At 55.5% G+C, this 15136-nt stretch overlaps 2 protein-coding genes across 10 annotated transcripts in view; one reads left to right on the forward strand and one right to left on the reverse strand.

Annotated features, from left to right (window-relative positions):
- Positions 1–7264, forward strand: part of MADD (MAP-kinase activating death domain) — a 67263-nt gene extending 59999 nt beyond the window's left edge. For 6 of the 8 annotated variants that reach the window (XM_011963353.1, XM_011963350.1, XM_011963352.1 and 3 more), the window contains 6 exons: positions 1091–1255; positions 1508–1580; positions 1713–1819; positions 3973–4042; positions 5896–5942; positions 6285–7264. In XM_011963353.1, coding sequence (XP_011818743.1) covers positions 1091–1255; positions 1508–1580; positions 1713–1819; positions 3973–4042; positions 5896–5942; positions 6285–6389 — 567 coding nt within the window. In that variant the 3' untranslated portion in view covers positions 6390–7264. Of the gene's footprint in view, positions 1–1090; positions 1256–1507; positions 1581–1712; positions 1820–3778; positions 3788–3972; positions 4043–5895; positions 5943–6284 lie in introns of all 8 variants that reach the window. The other 2 variants (XM_011963351.1, XM_011963357.1) reach the window with 2 other exon arrangements.
- Positions 7265–8246: 982 nt separating this feature from the next.
- MYBPC3 (myosin binding protein C, cardiac) overlaps positions 8247–15136 on the reverse strand; it is a 22447-nt gene continuing 15557 nt past the window's right edge. Inside the window, exons 24-35 of one of the 2 annotated variants that reach the window (XM_011963359.1) lie at positions 14679–14783; positions 14380–14568; positions 12728–12862; positions 11904–12071; positions 10771–10859; positions 10406–10601; positions 10038–10177; positions 9658–9817; positions 9410–9546; positions 8915–9101; positions 8689–8725; positions 8247–8553 (exon numbers count right to left, since the gene is read on the reverse strand). In XM_011963359.1, the coding sequence (XP_011818749.1) occupies positions 8715–8725; positions 8915–9101; positions 9410–9546; positions 9658–9817; positions 10038–10177; positions 10406–10601; positions 10771–10859; positions 11904–12071; positions 12728–12862; positions 14380–14568; positions 14679–14783 (1517 nt within the window). In that variant the 3' untranslated portion in view covers positions 8247–8553; positions 8689–8714. Of the gene's footprint in view, positions 9102–9409; positions 9547–9657; positions 9818–10037; positions 10178–10405; positions 10602–10770; positions 10860–11903; positions 12072–12727; positions 12863–14379; positions 14569–14678; positions 14784–15136 lie in introns of both variants that reach the window. The other variant, XM_011963358.1, reaches the window with a different exon arrangement.

The raw sequence follows: 15136 nt of genomic DNA on the forward strand, positions 1-15136 counted from the left end.
CCTTGGTTAAGTCTGTCATGATCTCCTGCCTTTGTGTTTGTCAACAAAGATGATTCCTGAGGTCGTAAGATGGAGGCATGAGATCTCCTCCAAATTAGCTGGGACTACCGGTGTGCGCCACCCCACAAGGCTAAGTTTTGCATAAAAAAAAAAATATATATATATATATATATTTTTTATAGATAAAGGGTAGACCCAGGATTAGAAAGTACATCCAGCTCCATTTTTCTCCTTGGTTAAGTCTGTCATGATCTCCTGCCTTTGTGTTTGTCAACAAAGATGATTCCTGAGGTCGTAAGATGGAGGCATGAGATCTCCTCCAAATACTTTAAGTCCATAGAGCACATAAAAGGTAAATAAATAACTGGGCTTGGTGCGGTGGCTCACACCTGTAATCCCAGCACTTTGGGAGGCAGAGACGGGCGAATCACTTGAGGTCAGGAGTTCAAGACCAGCCTGGCCAACATGATGAAACCCTGTCTCTACTAAAAATACAAAAATTAACCATGCATGGTGGTGTGTGCCTGTAGTCTCAGCTACTCAGGAGGTTGAGGCAGGAAAATCGTTTGAACCCATGAGGCAGAGGTTGTAGTGAGTCGAGATTGCACCACTACACTCCAGCCCGGGCAACAGAGTGGGACTCCATCTCAAAAAAAAAAATTATAGCCAGTGTGATGGTGTGCACCTGTAGTCCCTGCTACTTTAGGGGCTGAGGCAGGAAGATGACTTGAACCTGGGAGGTCAAGGCTGCAGTGAGTTGAGATAGCACCAGTGCACTCGAGCCTGGGGAACAAAGTGAGACCCTGTCTCAAAAAAAAAAAAAAAGTAATAAATAACTGATTGATTTGTACCTCCTCACTTATACACAGGTTCTTCTAATGACTCCATCTCTTCCACCAATCCTTGTAGCAGGCAGCATGTCAGTAGTTCTGTTTTGTGTCTCCAGCTAGGGACACCGTGAGTGTAAGGCAGAAAACCTGACCATGGGGATGCTGCAGGGCCAGTTGTCCCACCCTTTCCCTGTAGGAAACAGTCTAGGAAGAGGCTGTCAGAGACAGGAACCACTGAGCCGCTTTGTGCACTTCTCCAGGTGTGCGATGACTGTGTGGTGTTGCGTAGTAACATCGGAACGGTGTATGAGCGCTGGTGGTATGAGAAGCTCATCAACATGACCTACTGTCCCAAGACCAAGGTGTTGTGCTTGTGGCGTAGAAATGGCTCTGAGACCCAGCTCAACAAGTTCTATACTAAAAAGGTACCCAGGATCTGTGTTTGGGTTGGGGCTAGGGTAGGCATTGAAGACCAAATAGTGAGTTTATCTTTGGGAAGTTAAAATTCCAAAACCCATGTCTGGAGCCACACTTCTGTCTCCACCTGTTGGGTGGGGTACCTAAAGCTGTCTTGGAGGTCCTGGTGTCAGCCCAAGCCTTCAGTGGCCGTTACAGAGCAGTGGGTGGGGAACCCTGGACAGCCCCCATGATGGGACCGCTCTCCCCCTGTGCCACAGTGTCGGGAGCTGTACTACTGTGTGAAGGACAGCATGGAGCGCGCTGCCGCCCGACAGCAAAGCATCAAACCCGGTGAGGAGAGTTTTTCCTGAGAGTGTCTTCCCTGTTTCCACCAGTCCTTCTGAGTGTCAGGGGCCTGGCAGGGAAGTCAGGGGTGGGATTCCCCACCGCACCAGTGAGCTGATAGCCCCTCCCTCACCACAGGACCTGAATTGGGTGGCGAGTTCCCTGTGCAGGACATGAAGACTGGTGAGGGTGGCCTGCTGCAGGTCACTCTAGAAGGGATCAACCTCAAGTTCATGCACAATCAGGTAGGTGCGAGCAGCAGCACGAAGCTCCCTGTAAAAAGGACCAATGTCTAGGCCCCCAGTACTTCCCCAGCAAAGCATGAGAGAGGGCCCTCTGGAGCTAGAGGGAGAACTGGAGCAGCTGGACCCAGGAAAGAAATCCCAGGGGAGGGCACAGTGACGTTGGCGACCACCTGGCGCTGTGAAGGTGCACCAGGGAGCCTGCGGGGGAGGCTGGGCAGGAGCGAGGCCGGGTGGCCACGCTGCCCCATCCGTTGGACTCCACACAGTGTGAGTGGGAGCGTCTCACTTGGCCCTTCCCCTGCAGTGTCTCTGCCTTCCTCTATTCCCAGGGTATGCTTCTGCTTGGTGGTTTTGCTTTGAGAGTCTAGACTGGCCGATCTCCTTGTGTCTTTCTGGTGTGCGTGCAGCTTGCGTGTGCGTGTGTACGTACCTGTGTGTAAGTAGCTTGTATCTGTCCTCTCTGGAGTGTGTTTATTTGCCTTTTTCTTCTGCGGATTCTTCTTCTGTTCTTTTCCTTCCTCTGAGTGTTCCCACTCTGTCCCCTGCTCCACAGGCCCCATTCCCCTTCTTTTGATTGGGAAGCAGTTCTGGATACGTATTTCCCTCATTGTAATTCCACCATAGGAGCTGACTTTTTTTTTTTTTTTTTTTTCTCTCTTGGTCTTTTAACACAGTGTTACCTTTTTCTCTCAGTGGACATTCCTTAAGCTAATTCCTTTCTGAGGCCAGCGCATCATCCCAGGTCCGTTCACAGCTCTGACTCCTCACACAAGTGCCTTCCCTCCTCTTTCCCTGATGTCTGGGTTGCTCTCCCTGAGGCTCTGAGCCAGACCCGAATGTGTGAAGCCCCATAGCCCCTGGCCAGGCCGCAGACCCTCAGGGGAGGTGGATGCCTGACTGACGTGGCTGTCTCCCTCCCTCCGCTAGCCGTTGTAGCTCTCTTCCAGGAACGTAGCTGGGCAGCTTTAGTTTAACAGGAAACAGCTGCCCAGGCTGCCAGCAGCCCCTTAGTGTATTTTCAATCTAGGACTTAGGGCGGTAGCCAACCCCAAAGACCTTAGGACCAGCCCAGAGAAGGGTCTACCTAAGTGCTTTTCTGGACCACAAAGGTGTCAGTATTTCTTGGGGAGCAGGCTCCTGACCACATTTTAGTGCTGTGGCCTCCCTGTCTGAAGATGAGATCTTGCTAAGCAACGCCCAGGTGCTCTGCCCTGTTCCTCGTCCTGCCCTTGGCACAGCCCCTCTGGGCAGCCGTCCAAGCCAGTCTGTGGTTGAAGGCTTGGCCCCTAGAAGATAGATTGTGCAGAGAAAGGGAGGAAAGCCCAGCTTCTCAATCTCACCTCACAGTTAATCGTGAGATAGCAACCTGCCTCTCTTCTGCCACACAGTGGTCAGTTGGACTGGAGGGGGCAGCAGACCTCCTGGTGGAGCTGTGCAGTCTGAGGTGAATGGGAAAAGCACAGGCTTTGGTGTCAGGACATGCTTGGATTTGAAGCCCAGCTTCCACGTTCGTGGGCAGAGAAACTTTCTGATCCATAGTTTCCTCATGTAGAAAATGGGGGTAATACTATATACCGTGTCATGTAGGCGCAGGGATTAGAAATCGTATTTGTAAACCCCAAGTATGTGCTCAGCAAGTGGTAGCTGATATTATTGTCACCACATACCTCTTGGGAGATCCTGGATCCTGTTTCAAGGAGGATGCCAACACCTCCCACCCCGAGGACAGTCTGAGGGGAGCTTTGCGCCCGTGCCAGCCCTCTGCGCCGGAGGAGGATGCATGGAAGGGTAGAGACCTGATGGGCTGAGTGGGGATCCCTGGGGCACTGTGTCTTACAAGCACTGCCCTGGGTAGAGGGTACGGGCGGGCAGCCCAGGCCAGCAGCGGGGCCTTCGGGTTGGGTTTGACCATTGAAACTAACGCCTTCATTTCTCTCCCATGCTTTCTCCTCCGGCCAGGAGCGGAAGGTACATGCCCTTTCTGCTATCTTCGCTTCTTAGCGCTTTTGAGTTGTGTGCGTGTGGATTCTTCTGTCCTCTCTTTGGGAAATAGACTTTCTTTGTGTGGGTGGGGCTGTAGCTGGGAGAGTGTGCTGTGTGGGGCAGGGGTGGAGCCTGTGGGCCTTACCCCGCCCTCCCTCCCTCTCTTGCAGGTTTTCATAGAGCTGAATCACATTAAAAAGTGCAATACAGTTCGAGGCGTCTTTGTCCTGGAGGAATTTGGTAATTACACTATTTTGCTCTTAGGTCTGGACTCACATGGCAGTAACTCAAACCTCGGAGCTCCAGAGGAGGGTCTAGGGTCAGGGAGAAGAAGAACCTCTGTAGAGAGGTCAGGAGGAGCAGGAGAGACAAGGAAGAAAAGGGACCCCTGAGATGAGAGCTGGGAAGTGGAAGGGAAAGATAGATAATGGATCACAGAAGAGCAAATGGGGCCTCAGGTGGGTTTCGAGTTTAGAGGTGGTCCTGAAGCAGCTCAGCGAAGTAGCACCACCTCCCCGTGCTGGGCCAGCCAGTGGTCAGAAAGTTTGGGATAGAGCAGACTGGTGACCCCCAAGCTCCACTACGTCTGTGTCACCTGCTGCAATCTCTCTAGCAGCCCAGTCCTCCACCCAGCCTCCCTGGCACCGCTGTGATCTCCACCTGGCCTCTGTGCCGGACGAAGGGCACGGGGCTTCGCAGGCAGACTCACTTGAGGGACAGAGGAGCCTAGCAAGGCAGCTGTAGCCCGAAGCTGGGAGCCAGCGCTAGGGAGTGGTGTAGTGGGTTCTCACCCTGGGGCTTTGAGTTCCTGCTGTGTTTGTGCTTCATTCTTTTGTGCCCCTCATCGCTGCTATGAAAACCTTCGTTCTCCAGCAGGTAAAGTGACCTCGGCTCGTGCTGCCTCTCCCCAGGTCTCTGCCTTGGGCCCTGCCCTGGGTGGGTAGCTCCCTTCCACCGAACCAGCTCCTCACACTGCCAGCTCATCTCTTCCTTTCTCCCCCACCCTCTTTCTTCCCACCTTGCCTCCCACCTCTCACTGGCTTACTGGACTTTCCTCCCCGTGTGCTCCCTTCTCTCTTCTGTCAGAGAGATACTTGGGGGAATCTTCCAACTCAGGAGAATGGCCTGGGCTTCTTGCTCTACCTTTGATGAGTTTATTCCCTGCTGACCCTGAGTTTCCCCAAATTCTACCTCCCAGGGTCAGAGGAAGGTACAGCCAATTCTCCTCTGCCTTTTCTGGCCCCCAGGGAGATGCCAGGCCCCTCCACTCCCAGTCTCAAGGGGCCATGATGATGGCTGAGCCTGGGGGGCCTACTCCTTCCTCTGGCCAAGCAGAACCCCTGCATGGCTGGAGCGGGGGGACTCTCTTGCCTTCCGGGCTGTGGACATGTGTGTATTTTGCCTGATGCTCCCTGTCACCTCCCTCCCTGGGTGCTGTACTCGCCTGTCTTCTGCTGGGTGTGTTGCTCCAGAGCCCTCAGACGCTCTCCCTCACACAGGCAGGCCTGGGCTTCTCCTGCCACTCAGGGAAGGACACTGCCACGTCCTGTGGGTTTAGTATCATGTTAGCTCTTCATCCAGCCTCAAGACCCTCTGTGTAGGGGGCTGGGAATAAAGGGAACTGTGTTTAACATGACACAATTTTCAGGCTGGTGACAAGATGAGTTCACGGGTGTCTCAGCAAAGTTGGACACAAGCTAGAAACGGCTCTCTCCTCCCAGCCAAAACCTGGGAAATCCCCACGGCAGCTCCTCAGGGGCCCTGGACAGTAGCCGTGACCAGGCTGGTGAAAGGCCCATCCCTCCCATCCAGGGCTTTCAAAGAAGTGGCTAGAATCACAGCCATCAAGTAAAAGCCGCTGCGGACGGCAGAGGCCTAGCTGAGGAGGCTGGGGCCATGTCCTCCCAGCCGGCAGGGTCTGGACAGAGCCTCTGGTGGCCTCTGCCCTGTCATAGCCTAAGCTGCCGCAGCCACTGTGAGAGGCCACAGAGGGGAAGGGGACCCTGGCGCCGGGCGCTGCCGCCTGGGGGAGCGTGGCACTACTGCTCTCAGTGTTGAACTTTCTGTTTTGTCTCTTGCCCGTCCGGTTTTAGTTCCTGAAATTAAAGAAGTGGTGAGCCACAAGTACAAGACACCAATGGTGAGTGTGCCGCTCAACCCTGATGGGCCACAGTGTGCAGGGCTCCCTGGGGACCTTCGGACAGGAGGAGGGGTGGGCCCTCTGAGCGCACAGGGTTGAGTGGGGACCTGGTCTTGTTGCCAAAGGTTCAACTCAAGCTGAAATGGTTCTTGAGCCCTGGGAGACAGACACACACACGTGGATCCCCTCTCCCACGGCGACAGCTTCCTTGCTTGGAGCTCACGTTTAGGCCAGAGGCCCATGCCCAGTGTTAGGGCAGGAGTTGCCCATTGGCAGATCCTCCACATGTGGAGATGCAGGAGTCTCAGTATCGTGATCCACTTGGTTTTCTCTCCCCTTTAGGCCCACGAAATCTGCTACTCTGTATTGTGTCTCTTCTCGTACGTGGCTGCAGTTCGTAGCAGTGAGGAAGATCTCAGAACCCCACCCCGGCCTGTCTCTAGCTGATGGAGAGGGGCTACGAAGCCGCCCCAGCCCAGGGCACGCCCCTGGCCCCTTTCTGTTCCCAAGTGCACGATGCTGCTGTGACTGAGGAGTGGACGATGCTTGTGTGTCCTCTGCAAGCCCCTGCTGTGGCTTAGTTGGTTACCGGTTATGTGTCCCTCTGAGTGTGTCTTTGAGCGTGTCCACCTTCTCCCTCTCCACTCCCAGAAGACCAAACTGCCTTCCCCTCAGGGCTCAAGAGTGTGTGTCTGTGGGGCTGGTGTGAACTCACTGTTGTGTGTTCTTGAGACATTTGTGTTGTGGTTCCTTGTCCTTGTCCCTGGCGTTGTAACTGTCCACTGCAAGAGTCTGGCTCTCCCTTCTCTTTGACCCGGCATGACTGGGCACCTGGAGCAGTTTCACTCTGTGAGGAATGAGGGAACCCTGGGGCTCGCCCTCTCAGAGGAAGGGCACAGAGAGGAAGGGAAGAATTGGGGGGCAGCCGGAGTGAGTGGCAGCCTCCCTGCTTCCTTCTGCATTCCCAAGCTGGCAGCTACTGCCCGGGGCCCGCAAGCGTGGGCTGCTGCCTGCTACAGCCTTCGTCACTGCAGTGGAGCAGCAAATTCCCTGTGGCCTGCCACGCCTTCGGCATCAGAGGACGGAGTGGGCGAGGCTCGTGGAGTCCCAGGGACCGCTGGCTGCTCTGCCTGAGCATCAGGGAGGGGGCAGGAAAGACCAAGCTGGATTTGCACATCTGTGTCTGCAGGCTGTGTCTGCAGGCATGGGGTGCCAGGAGGGAGAGGCGGCATGGGCAAGAGATGACTGTAAATATTTCAGCCCCACATTATTTATAGAAAATGTACAGCTGTGTGAATGTGAAATAAATGTCCTTGACTCCCTTCGGGCTCCCTGGCTGCCTTGCATTAAATGACACCTCCTCTTCCACTGGGTAGAACTCCTAGAAGCTCCCCTAGGAGCCACCTTCATGGAATTGTCCTGGAAAAACCTGGCTGCGTTCTCAGGGAATTTCTGAGACCTGCTGGCTTCCCCCACCCAAAAGGAAACTGATGCTCGGATTTAGGGGAAGTGAGAGCAGAGTGGGGCCCTGGCCCTGACACCTTTCTGGTCCCCATGGTCCTGGGCTGGATTGGGTTGCTGTCTCCCACGGGGGATATGAGTCTGTACCAGCTGTTGGCTTATTGATGGCTGGGACCGCAAAGCCACCTAGTGCAGCTCCACCCCAGGACAGTCAGCACAGATTCTGCCTTACTCCACCCCCAGGCGGCTGTGACCACGGCCCCTGGCACAAGGATCACGCTGAGTACCTAGGACCAGTTAAATGCGCTTTCTGCTGTCACAGCTCAGTTTCATCATCTGAAGAGTGAATGCTGTGGGGGAAGACAGGTTCCTTCTAGTGTTAATGTTTTATGAACTCAGAAACCACTCTGGGCCTGGTTTAATCATTGAGAAAACAACAAAAATATCTGCCCTCACTTTGCTGTGAATATCAATGTCCCTGGGATTTTTTTTTTTTTTTTTTTTCCTTGAGACAGAGTCTCACTCTGTCACCCAGGCTGAAGTGCAGTGGCATGATCTCGGCCCATCGCAAACTCGACCTCCCAGGTTCAGGTGATTCTCCTGCCTTAGCCTTCCAAATAGCTGGGATTGCAGGCGCGCCACCATGCCCAGCTAATTTTTGCATTTTTAGTAGAGATGGGGTTTCACCATGTTGGCCAGGCTGGTCTGGAACTCCTGACCGCAGGTGATCGCCCGCCTCTGCCTCCCGAAGTGCTGGGATTACAGATGTGAGCCACCGCACCTTGCCATCCCCTGTGCATTTTTATGAAAACAAGCACACTGAAATTGAGTGACAAGAGTGAGTTCTCTGTGACTGCATTAATCTTTTATTGCCCAGTACACGTTGGGAAGACATAGCAGGCCAGAAAGGCCTGTCCCCAGACATCCTTTCTTGAGGTCACCCTCCTTTTACCCCAAAGATCCAGGAGCTTCCTTCAGGAGCCCTGTGGACCAGTCTGTGCAACACCCACTCAGATCTGCCCAACATAACTGTCCTGCTGATCCCCCACCGCAGCCCAGGAGACACTTGTCACACACACATCCAACAACAGGGAGGGGTTTCCCCAACTTCCCTCCAGGCTCCTGGTATGGGGCTGGCATCTGGTTGTACCTGCAACACAGGTTATCTTATGAGTGAACAGAGGCCCCCTACAGCCTCCCATTTACTGATGGCTGCCCCCGGACCGAGGGCCAGGGCTGAGCCACTGACTTGTGCCCTGGGTGTCAGGTGGTCTGGAGTACATACCTGGCCATCCCCGGGAGCCAGCCTGGTCACTGCGGCACTGCAGAAGAGGAGGCCATGTCATCGTGTCCTCCCAGCCTTCTGGAAGCTAGTACCCATCTGGACATGACGGTCCTTGCCCTTGCAGCCACAGCAGGTGCTTGACCCGGGACAACAGAGCAAAGCCCAGGGTCCCCACTGCTGCCCTGCTCTTCCCGCCTCCCAGGCCCGGGCCCCGAGGGCTCCTCACCTCGCACCTCCAGGCGGCACTCGCACTGTGCCTCGCCCTGTAAGTTGGTGGCCCTGCAGACATAGATGCCTCCATCAAAGGGGCAGGGCTTTCTAATCTCCAGAGTCAACACTCCCTGCTTGCTGAACATGCGGAAGCGGGCATCTTCTCCCAGGTCCAAGCCATTCTTGAACCAGGAAATCTTGGGCTACAATTAAGGTAAAGAGAGGGAGGGAAGCCATCCAGGCTGAGAGGGGACCTGGCAGGGACCCAGGGAGACGCATTTCTGTTTATACTTGGGGGTGGTCCCAAGGAGTCCCTGACTGTGCCCAAGGCTGGAAACAAACATGGAACCAACAGCGAGTACCATGGCCCTGCCCAGGGAGAGAAACCCGGTCCATACACCCCAAGGTGGAGAGAAGGCAGGGGAGACAGGCTGGGGAGAGGACTGCTCGACATTGGGGCCTATGAACCCTGCCTCCTGGTCGGCCTGGACCAGCGCCTAAAGTTCCCTACCTTGGGGCTACCCCGGACAGCACAGCAGAGCATAGTGGTGTAGCCTGCGATGACCGAGCGGTTCACCAGGGGCTGGGTGAAGCTTGGGGCCTCAGAGAAGTCCAGGGCCTTATAGTTGGGTGGCACATAGGTGATGCCTGTTGGTGACAGGACTTGGTACCGAGAGGGCCACACCAAACTAGGCCCCCCTCCCTGTTCCCACGGCCTCCCTGCCCCAGTCCCTGGTGGGGAGAATGAGGGTACAGTACCTGGTCTGGGGATAAAGACGGGCTCCTTGGTGGTGGCCGCAGTGTCACTGGAGCCAACCATATTCTGGCTGAAGACACGGAAGTAGTAGCCGTTGCCAATGATGAGCTCTGGCACCACGCAGTGGGTGCGGCGGTAATGCTCCAAGACGGTGAACCACTCCTGGGGGCAGGGAGGGAGGGGACGCATCTCTGGGCCAGGCCCTCCCCGATGCCGAGAGCCTCTCCTGGGTGCCCTGGGCATCCCCACCCGTACTGTGGAGGGACTCAGATCAGCAGAGGGAAGGTGAGGGGCCCGTGGTGAGGACAGTGAAGAGTGGCTGCGGCCGGGGTCTGCCGGGCCTAGGCAGGGTGCACGTGGGGACCCCAGACCGCGGGCTCACCATGGTCTTCTTGTCGGCCTTCTGCACTGTGTACCCCCAGAGCTCCGTGTTGCCATCATCCTGGGGTGGCTTCCACTCCAGAGCCACATTAAGACCCCAGGCCTCAGTGACCCGGAGATCCTGGGGAGGACTTGGCTTGTCTGCGCAGGGGAGACAGACCCAGTCGGGTCACCACTCTTCCTGACAGTGGGCAGGGGGACACCGGGCTCCAGGGACCCTCTGACCCCTACCAGCCAGGGCCGGGCCTGCTGGGGCACTGGACTGGAAAATGTGAGCTGTAGGTTGGGTCCCCTGGCTCAGCCCTTGGCCCTAGCAGCCCAGCTCAGGGATGGGAAACAAGGGGGTTCAAGGAGGCCTTGGCCACGCACCGACAACCTGCAGCACCAGAGTGGCCTTGTCCTCCATGTTCTCAATGCGCACCGTCACCTGGTAAGTGCCTGAATGCGCGCGGCGAGCGGCCCGGATGAACAGGATGGTGTCTGTGGGGCTGTTGCGGACGCTCACCTCCTCGCCTGCCAGGGGCTGCCCCTCTTTGGTCCAGGTCACCTGAGGCCGGGGCTTGCCCTGAGGGGAGGAAAAGCTTAACCCTGAACTTGGATCTCTCCAAGGGCCAGCTGCCACCCCCACCTCTGGAACCTCAGATCGGGCCAGCCCTGAGACATCAGTCCACCGGATAGAAACAACACACCGTAGCTTCTCTCCCCTGGCGGACAGGGAAGGGGGCCAGTCCCACCTGGAAAGGGATGAGGAGGTTCACAGGCTCCCTGACCTTCTTCTGAATGGTCTGACGCAGGTGCCTGGGCAGCTGGAGCCGTGGCCGTTCTGTGGATACAGAGTGGGTAGCTAAGTGAGGGCCCGCCATGGCTCTGAGGGGCGCCACAGCTCCAGCCTCCCTTGAGACAAGGCCCAGAGAGCTGCAGCTAAGAAAAAAGCTGCCTGCTGGGCCCTGCACCTCCTTTAGCTCCTGCTGACACAGCAACTCCAGCCTGCCCAAGCTCAGCTGGCTTCCCTGAGCCTCACCACACTGCTTCAAGAGGCAGGGATCAGAGAGGGTAACCAACTTGACTGAAGTCACACAGCTAGTAAGTCATAGGCCAGGGTGTAAACCTGGGCTTTTACACCCTATGCCCTGTGCTGTTTCCACTCGAGTTTGCTGCCTCCTTCCAGCTTTGAGAACCAATCCTTACGAAAGATGGACCCTCTGCTAGGACAAGGAACAGAGGAATGGGAAGTGGATCCCAGAGAGAACAATCTGACGACATAGACAATACTTACCTGTTGGAGCTGAGACGCTCCTGGAAGAGAGCTTGGGTACTGTGGCTTTTATTTTCCCTGTTCCAGAACTAGGGGTCTGACATAGACCAAGAAAGCCTTTTCCCCCCACCTTTTTTTTTTTTTTTTTTTTTGAGACGTTGTCTCACTCTGTCACCCAGGCTGGAGTGTAGTAGTGTGATCTCAGCTCACTGCAGCTGCCACCTCCCGGGTCCAAGCAATTCTCCTGCCTCAGCCTCCCAAGTAGCTGTGATTACAAGTGCCTGCCACCACACTAGGCTAATTTTTGTATTTTTAGTAGAAACGGGGTTTCACCATGTTGGCCAGGCTGGTCTCGAACTCCTGACCTCAAGTGATCTGCCTGCCTCGGCCTCTCAAAATGCTGGAATTACAAGCTTGAGCCACTGTGCCTGGCCACCCTCTCTGCACTTTTTCCCTAGGCCTAGAGCATGGATGATGGCTCCAACCCCTCCTGTCTCTGCCAGCGTTCTGGGCAGAGTGTTCTGGGCCTCCCCAAATGTCCCCACCTCCACTGGACACCAAGGGCCTGGGGTGTCAATGGCAGGTCTTGTGACTGCATGAAGGGGCACTCACGCAGGATCTCCTGCACCGTCACCGGCTCTGTGGTGGTAACAGGGGCTCCAGGCCCTGCCATGTTGTGTGCACGCACTCGGAAGAGCAGCCGGGCCCCCGTGGGCAGGTCCTTCACCAGTATCGACGTGTGCTCTGTCAGCCCCCGCAGGGCAGTCACCCACTCTGAGCCTGGGGGTGGGGAGGGACAGGCAAGGCCACAGGCTGTGTCACCACCAATACCCCATCCCCACTGCCCACTCCTCTGATAGGAATCTCCAGAATTTAAATATATTTTACTTGTTTATTTATTTTTGAGATGGAGTTTCACTCTTGTTGCCCAGGCTGGAGTGCAATGGCGTGATCTCAGCTCACCGCAACCTCCGCCTCCTGGGTTCAAGCGATTCTCCTGCCTCAGCCTCCCGAGTAGCTGGGATCACAGGTGCCCACCACCACACCCAGCTAATTCTGTATTTTTAGTAGAGATGGGGTTTCTCCATGTTGGTCAGGCTGGTCTCGAACTCCCGACCTCAGGTGATCCGCCCACCTCGGCCTCCCAAAGTGCTGGGATTACAGGCGTGAGCCACCGCACCTGGCCTTAAATATGTTTTTAAAATGTAGTTGCTGATTTCGCACTGCTCAAAGAAGTGTTACAGTCAGCTTTACTCTGCATTTGTTTTTCACTAGGCAAACTTTTTTTGCTTCTGAAAACAGAACAGGTATTTCTCTGGATGTCCTCAACTGTCGGCAAAAGTGGCCCAAAAAAACCTGACTATGGGTGAATCTGCTCAATGGCAAGGTGAGCATGGTCTTCCCTTGGGGAGGGGGCTGGGGGTGGGGACACTCACAGCCCTCTGGGCAGTACTCCACGCTGTAGCCGTCCAGGCCTCCTGCTCCCACGCGCTCTGGGGGACGCCACTTGAGGGAGACCGTGGTGTCAGAAACGTCCTCTACTGCCAGGTGGGTGGGTTCGCTGGGGGGACCTGGGCAGAGGAGAGGTCAGAGAGGGGTCTTAGCAAGCCTGGGGAAGCTGGAGATCCATGGCCTAGACCCCAAACTGCCCACTGGTCACATAGGGGGCACTTCCTGTTCAGCTGGCTTTTAGCCACTTTAAGGAATATTTTGTCTCCGTTACAAGACTTGTCTGTAGATTGGCTTAAAAACAAACAGCAGCAGCCAGGCATGGTGGGTCACACCTGTAATCCCAGCACTTTGGGAGGCCAAGGTGGGCGGATCACCTGAGGTCAGGAGTTTGAGACCAGCCTGACCAACATGGTGAAACTCTGTCTCTACAAAAACACAAAAATTAGCTGGGCACGATGGTGGATGCCTGTAATTCCAGCTACTCAGGAGGCTGAGGTGGGAGAGTCGCTTCGCTTGAACCTGGGAGGTGGAGGTTGCAGTGAGCCTAGATCGTGCCAGGACTACACTCCAGTGTGGGCAACAGAGCGAGACTCCATCAGAAAGAAAGAGAGAAAGAGAGAAAGAGAGAGAGAGAAAGAAAAGAAAGAAAGAAAGAGAAAGAGAGAGAAAGAAAGAGACAAGAAAGGGAAGGAAGGAAGGAAGGAAGGAAGGAAGGAAGGAAGGAAGGAAGGAAGGAAGGAAGGAAGGAAAAAAATCCTAAAACTACAGGAAAACATGGGAATTTCCTGGCACTGTATGATTAGGTGAGTTGACTAAGAACTGAACAAACCAGGAGTCAGTCCCTAAAAAGAGAGGCCTGAACCCTTCTCCCCACAGGCACCAATTTCTGCCATCTTCCCAAGCTGTGTCCCATCCCTGGGCCCAGGGGTCCCTGGCCTGCACTTGCCACAGACAGCTGCCCCCGGACTCACCCACCCTGGTGGGAACAGGTGTCCTCCGGAGCCCTGCCACACCCTCAGTACCTGTTCTACCTACTCAGACCCCATTATACAGATGAGGAAGCTGAGGCTTCAGGGAGGGATGACTCCAGTTGGCCTCCCGGAGACTGTGGAGCTGCCTCTGCCATCTCGGAGTCTTGGTCCAGGACTCTTTCCACAGACAGACGCCCCTGAGACCCCTCCACTAACCACAGCCCTTGCCCTGTCCCATAGGTGGCAAACCCTGGGTTGAAGGGTGTGGGGAACAGGGGATAATGAACATTCACTGGGCACCTGCTAGATGCCAGATGGCCTCTGCCTGCTCATCCCATCTCATCCTAACAGCTCTCTGAGGTAGGCAGTGTCATTATTCCCATTTTGTAGACATGGAAAGAGAGGCTTGAAAGTGAACTAGGGGTCGGTGTAGTGTGAGAGTCAGTTCCACCCCAACCAGCTGGGAGATCTCAAGCAGGTCGTTTAACTGCTCGGAGCCTGTTTCCTCATCTGTAAAATGCGGCTGAGTATCCCCAGTCCAGGCTGAAAGGAGACCGTGGATGTGAGTGTCTAGCATGGCTGCCTGCGGAGCAGCTGCTATTACTGGGGGCTTTTGACTGGGGAGGGGGAGGGGGCGGGGGCAGGACCAGGTCAGGCAGGCTCACCGATCGGCATGAAGGGCTGGGAGGCAGGGCTGGGCCTGGACATGCCGATGGCGTTGACGGCGTAGACGCGCATCTCGTACACCACGCCCTCGATCATGCGCCGCGCTTCGTGGCTCAGCTCCTGAATCAGGTCGAAGTTCAGCCGCATCCACCGGTAGCTCTTCTTTTTCTTGCGCTCCAGGATGTAGCCTGGCTCGGGGGAGGTGGCGTCTCTGGTCTGGGACCCAGGCATCCCCACACCACCTTCCCTCGGATCTGTTCGGCGCCCTCGCACCTCCGTCCGGCGCCCTTGCACTCACCCAGGACCGGCTGCCCGCCGTCGTAGGCAGGCGGCTCCCACTGTACGGTGCAGGAGTCCTCTCCCACGTTGCTGACCTTGGGGGCCGCAGGTGCGTCTGGCACGTCTGGAGGGGGTGCCGTGGACCCACATCAGCCCTGCCCCGCTCAGGGCCTTGAGTAACGTTGCTCGTCCCCTTCCCACTCCAACTAACTGCCACCGGCTCCCCACCACCCCCAGATCCAAAGAGCTCTTTCTAGAATGCATTTCTTTCTCCTCCTTCCTCCTTTCTTCTTCTTCTTTCTTCTTTCTTCTTTCTTCTTTCTTCTTCTTTCTTCTTTCTTCTTTCTTCTTTCTTCTTTCTTCTTTCTTCTTTCTTCTTTCTTCTTTCTTCTTTCTTCTTCTTTCTTCTTTCTTCTTTCTTCTTTCTTCTTTCTTCTTTCTTCTTTCTTCTTCTTCTTCTTCTTCTTCTTCTTCTTC

The sequence above is a fragment of the Colobus angolensis genome, unplaced genomic scaffold, assembly GCF_000951035.1.
Source record: "Colobus angolensis palliatus isolate OR3802 unplaced genomic scaffold, Cang.pa_1.0 Scaffold61, whole genome shotgun sequence".
Classification (NCBI taxonomy): domain Eukaryota; kingdom Metazoa; phylum Chordata; class Mammalia; order Primates; family Cercopithecidae; genus Colobus; species Colobus angolensis.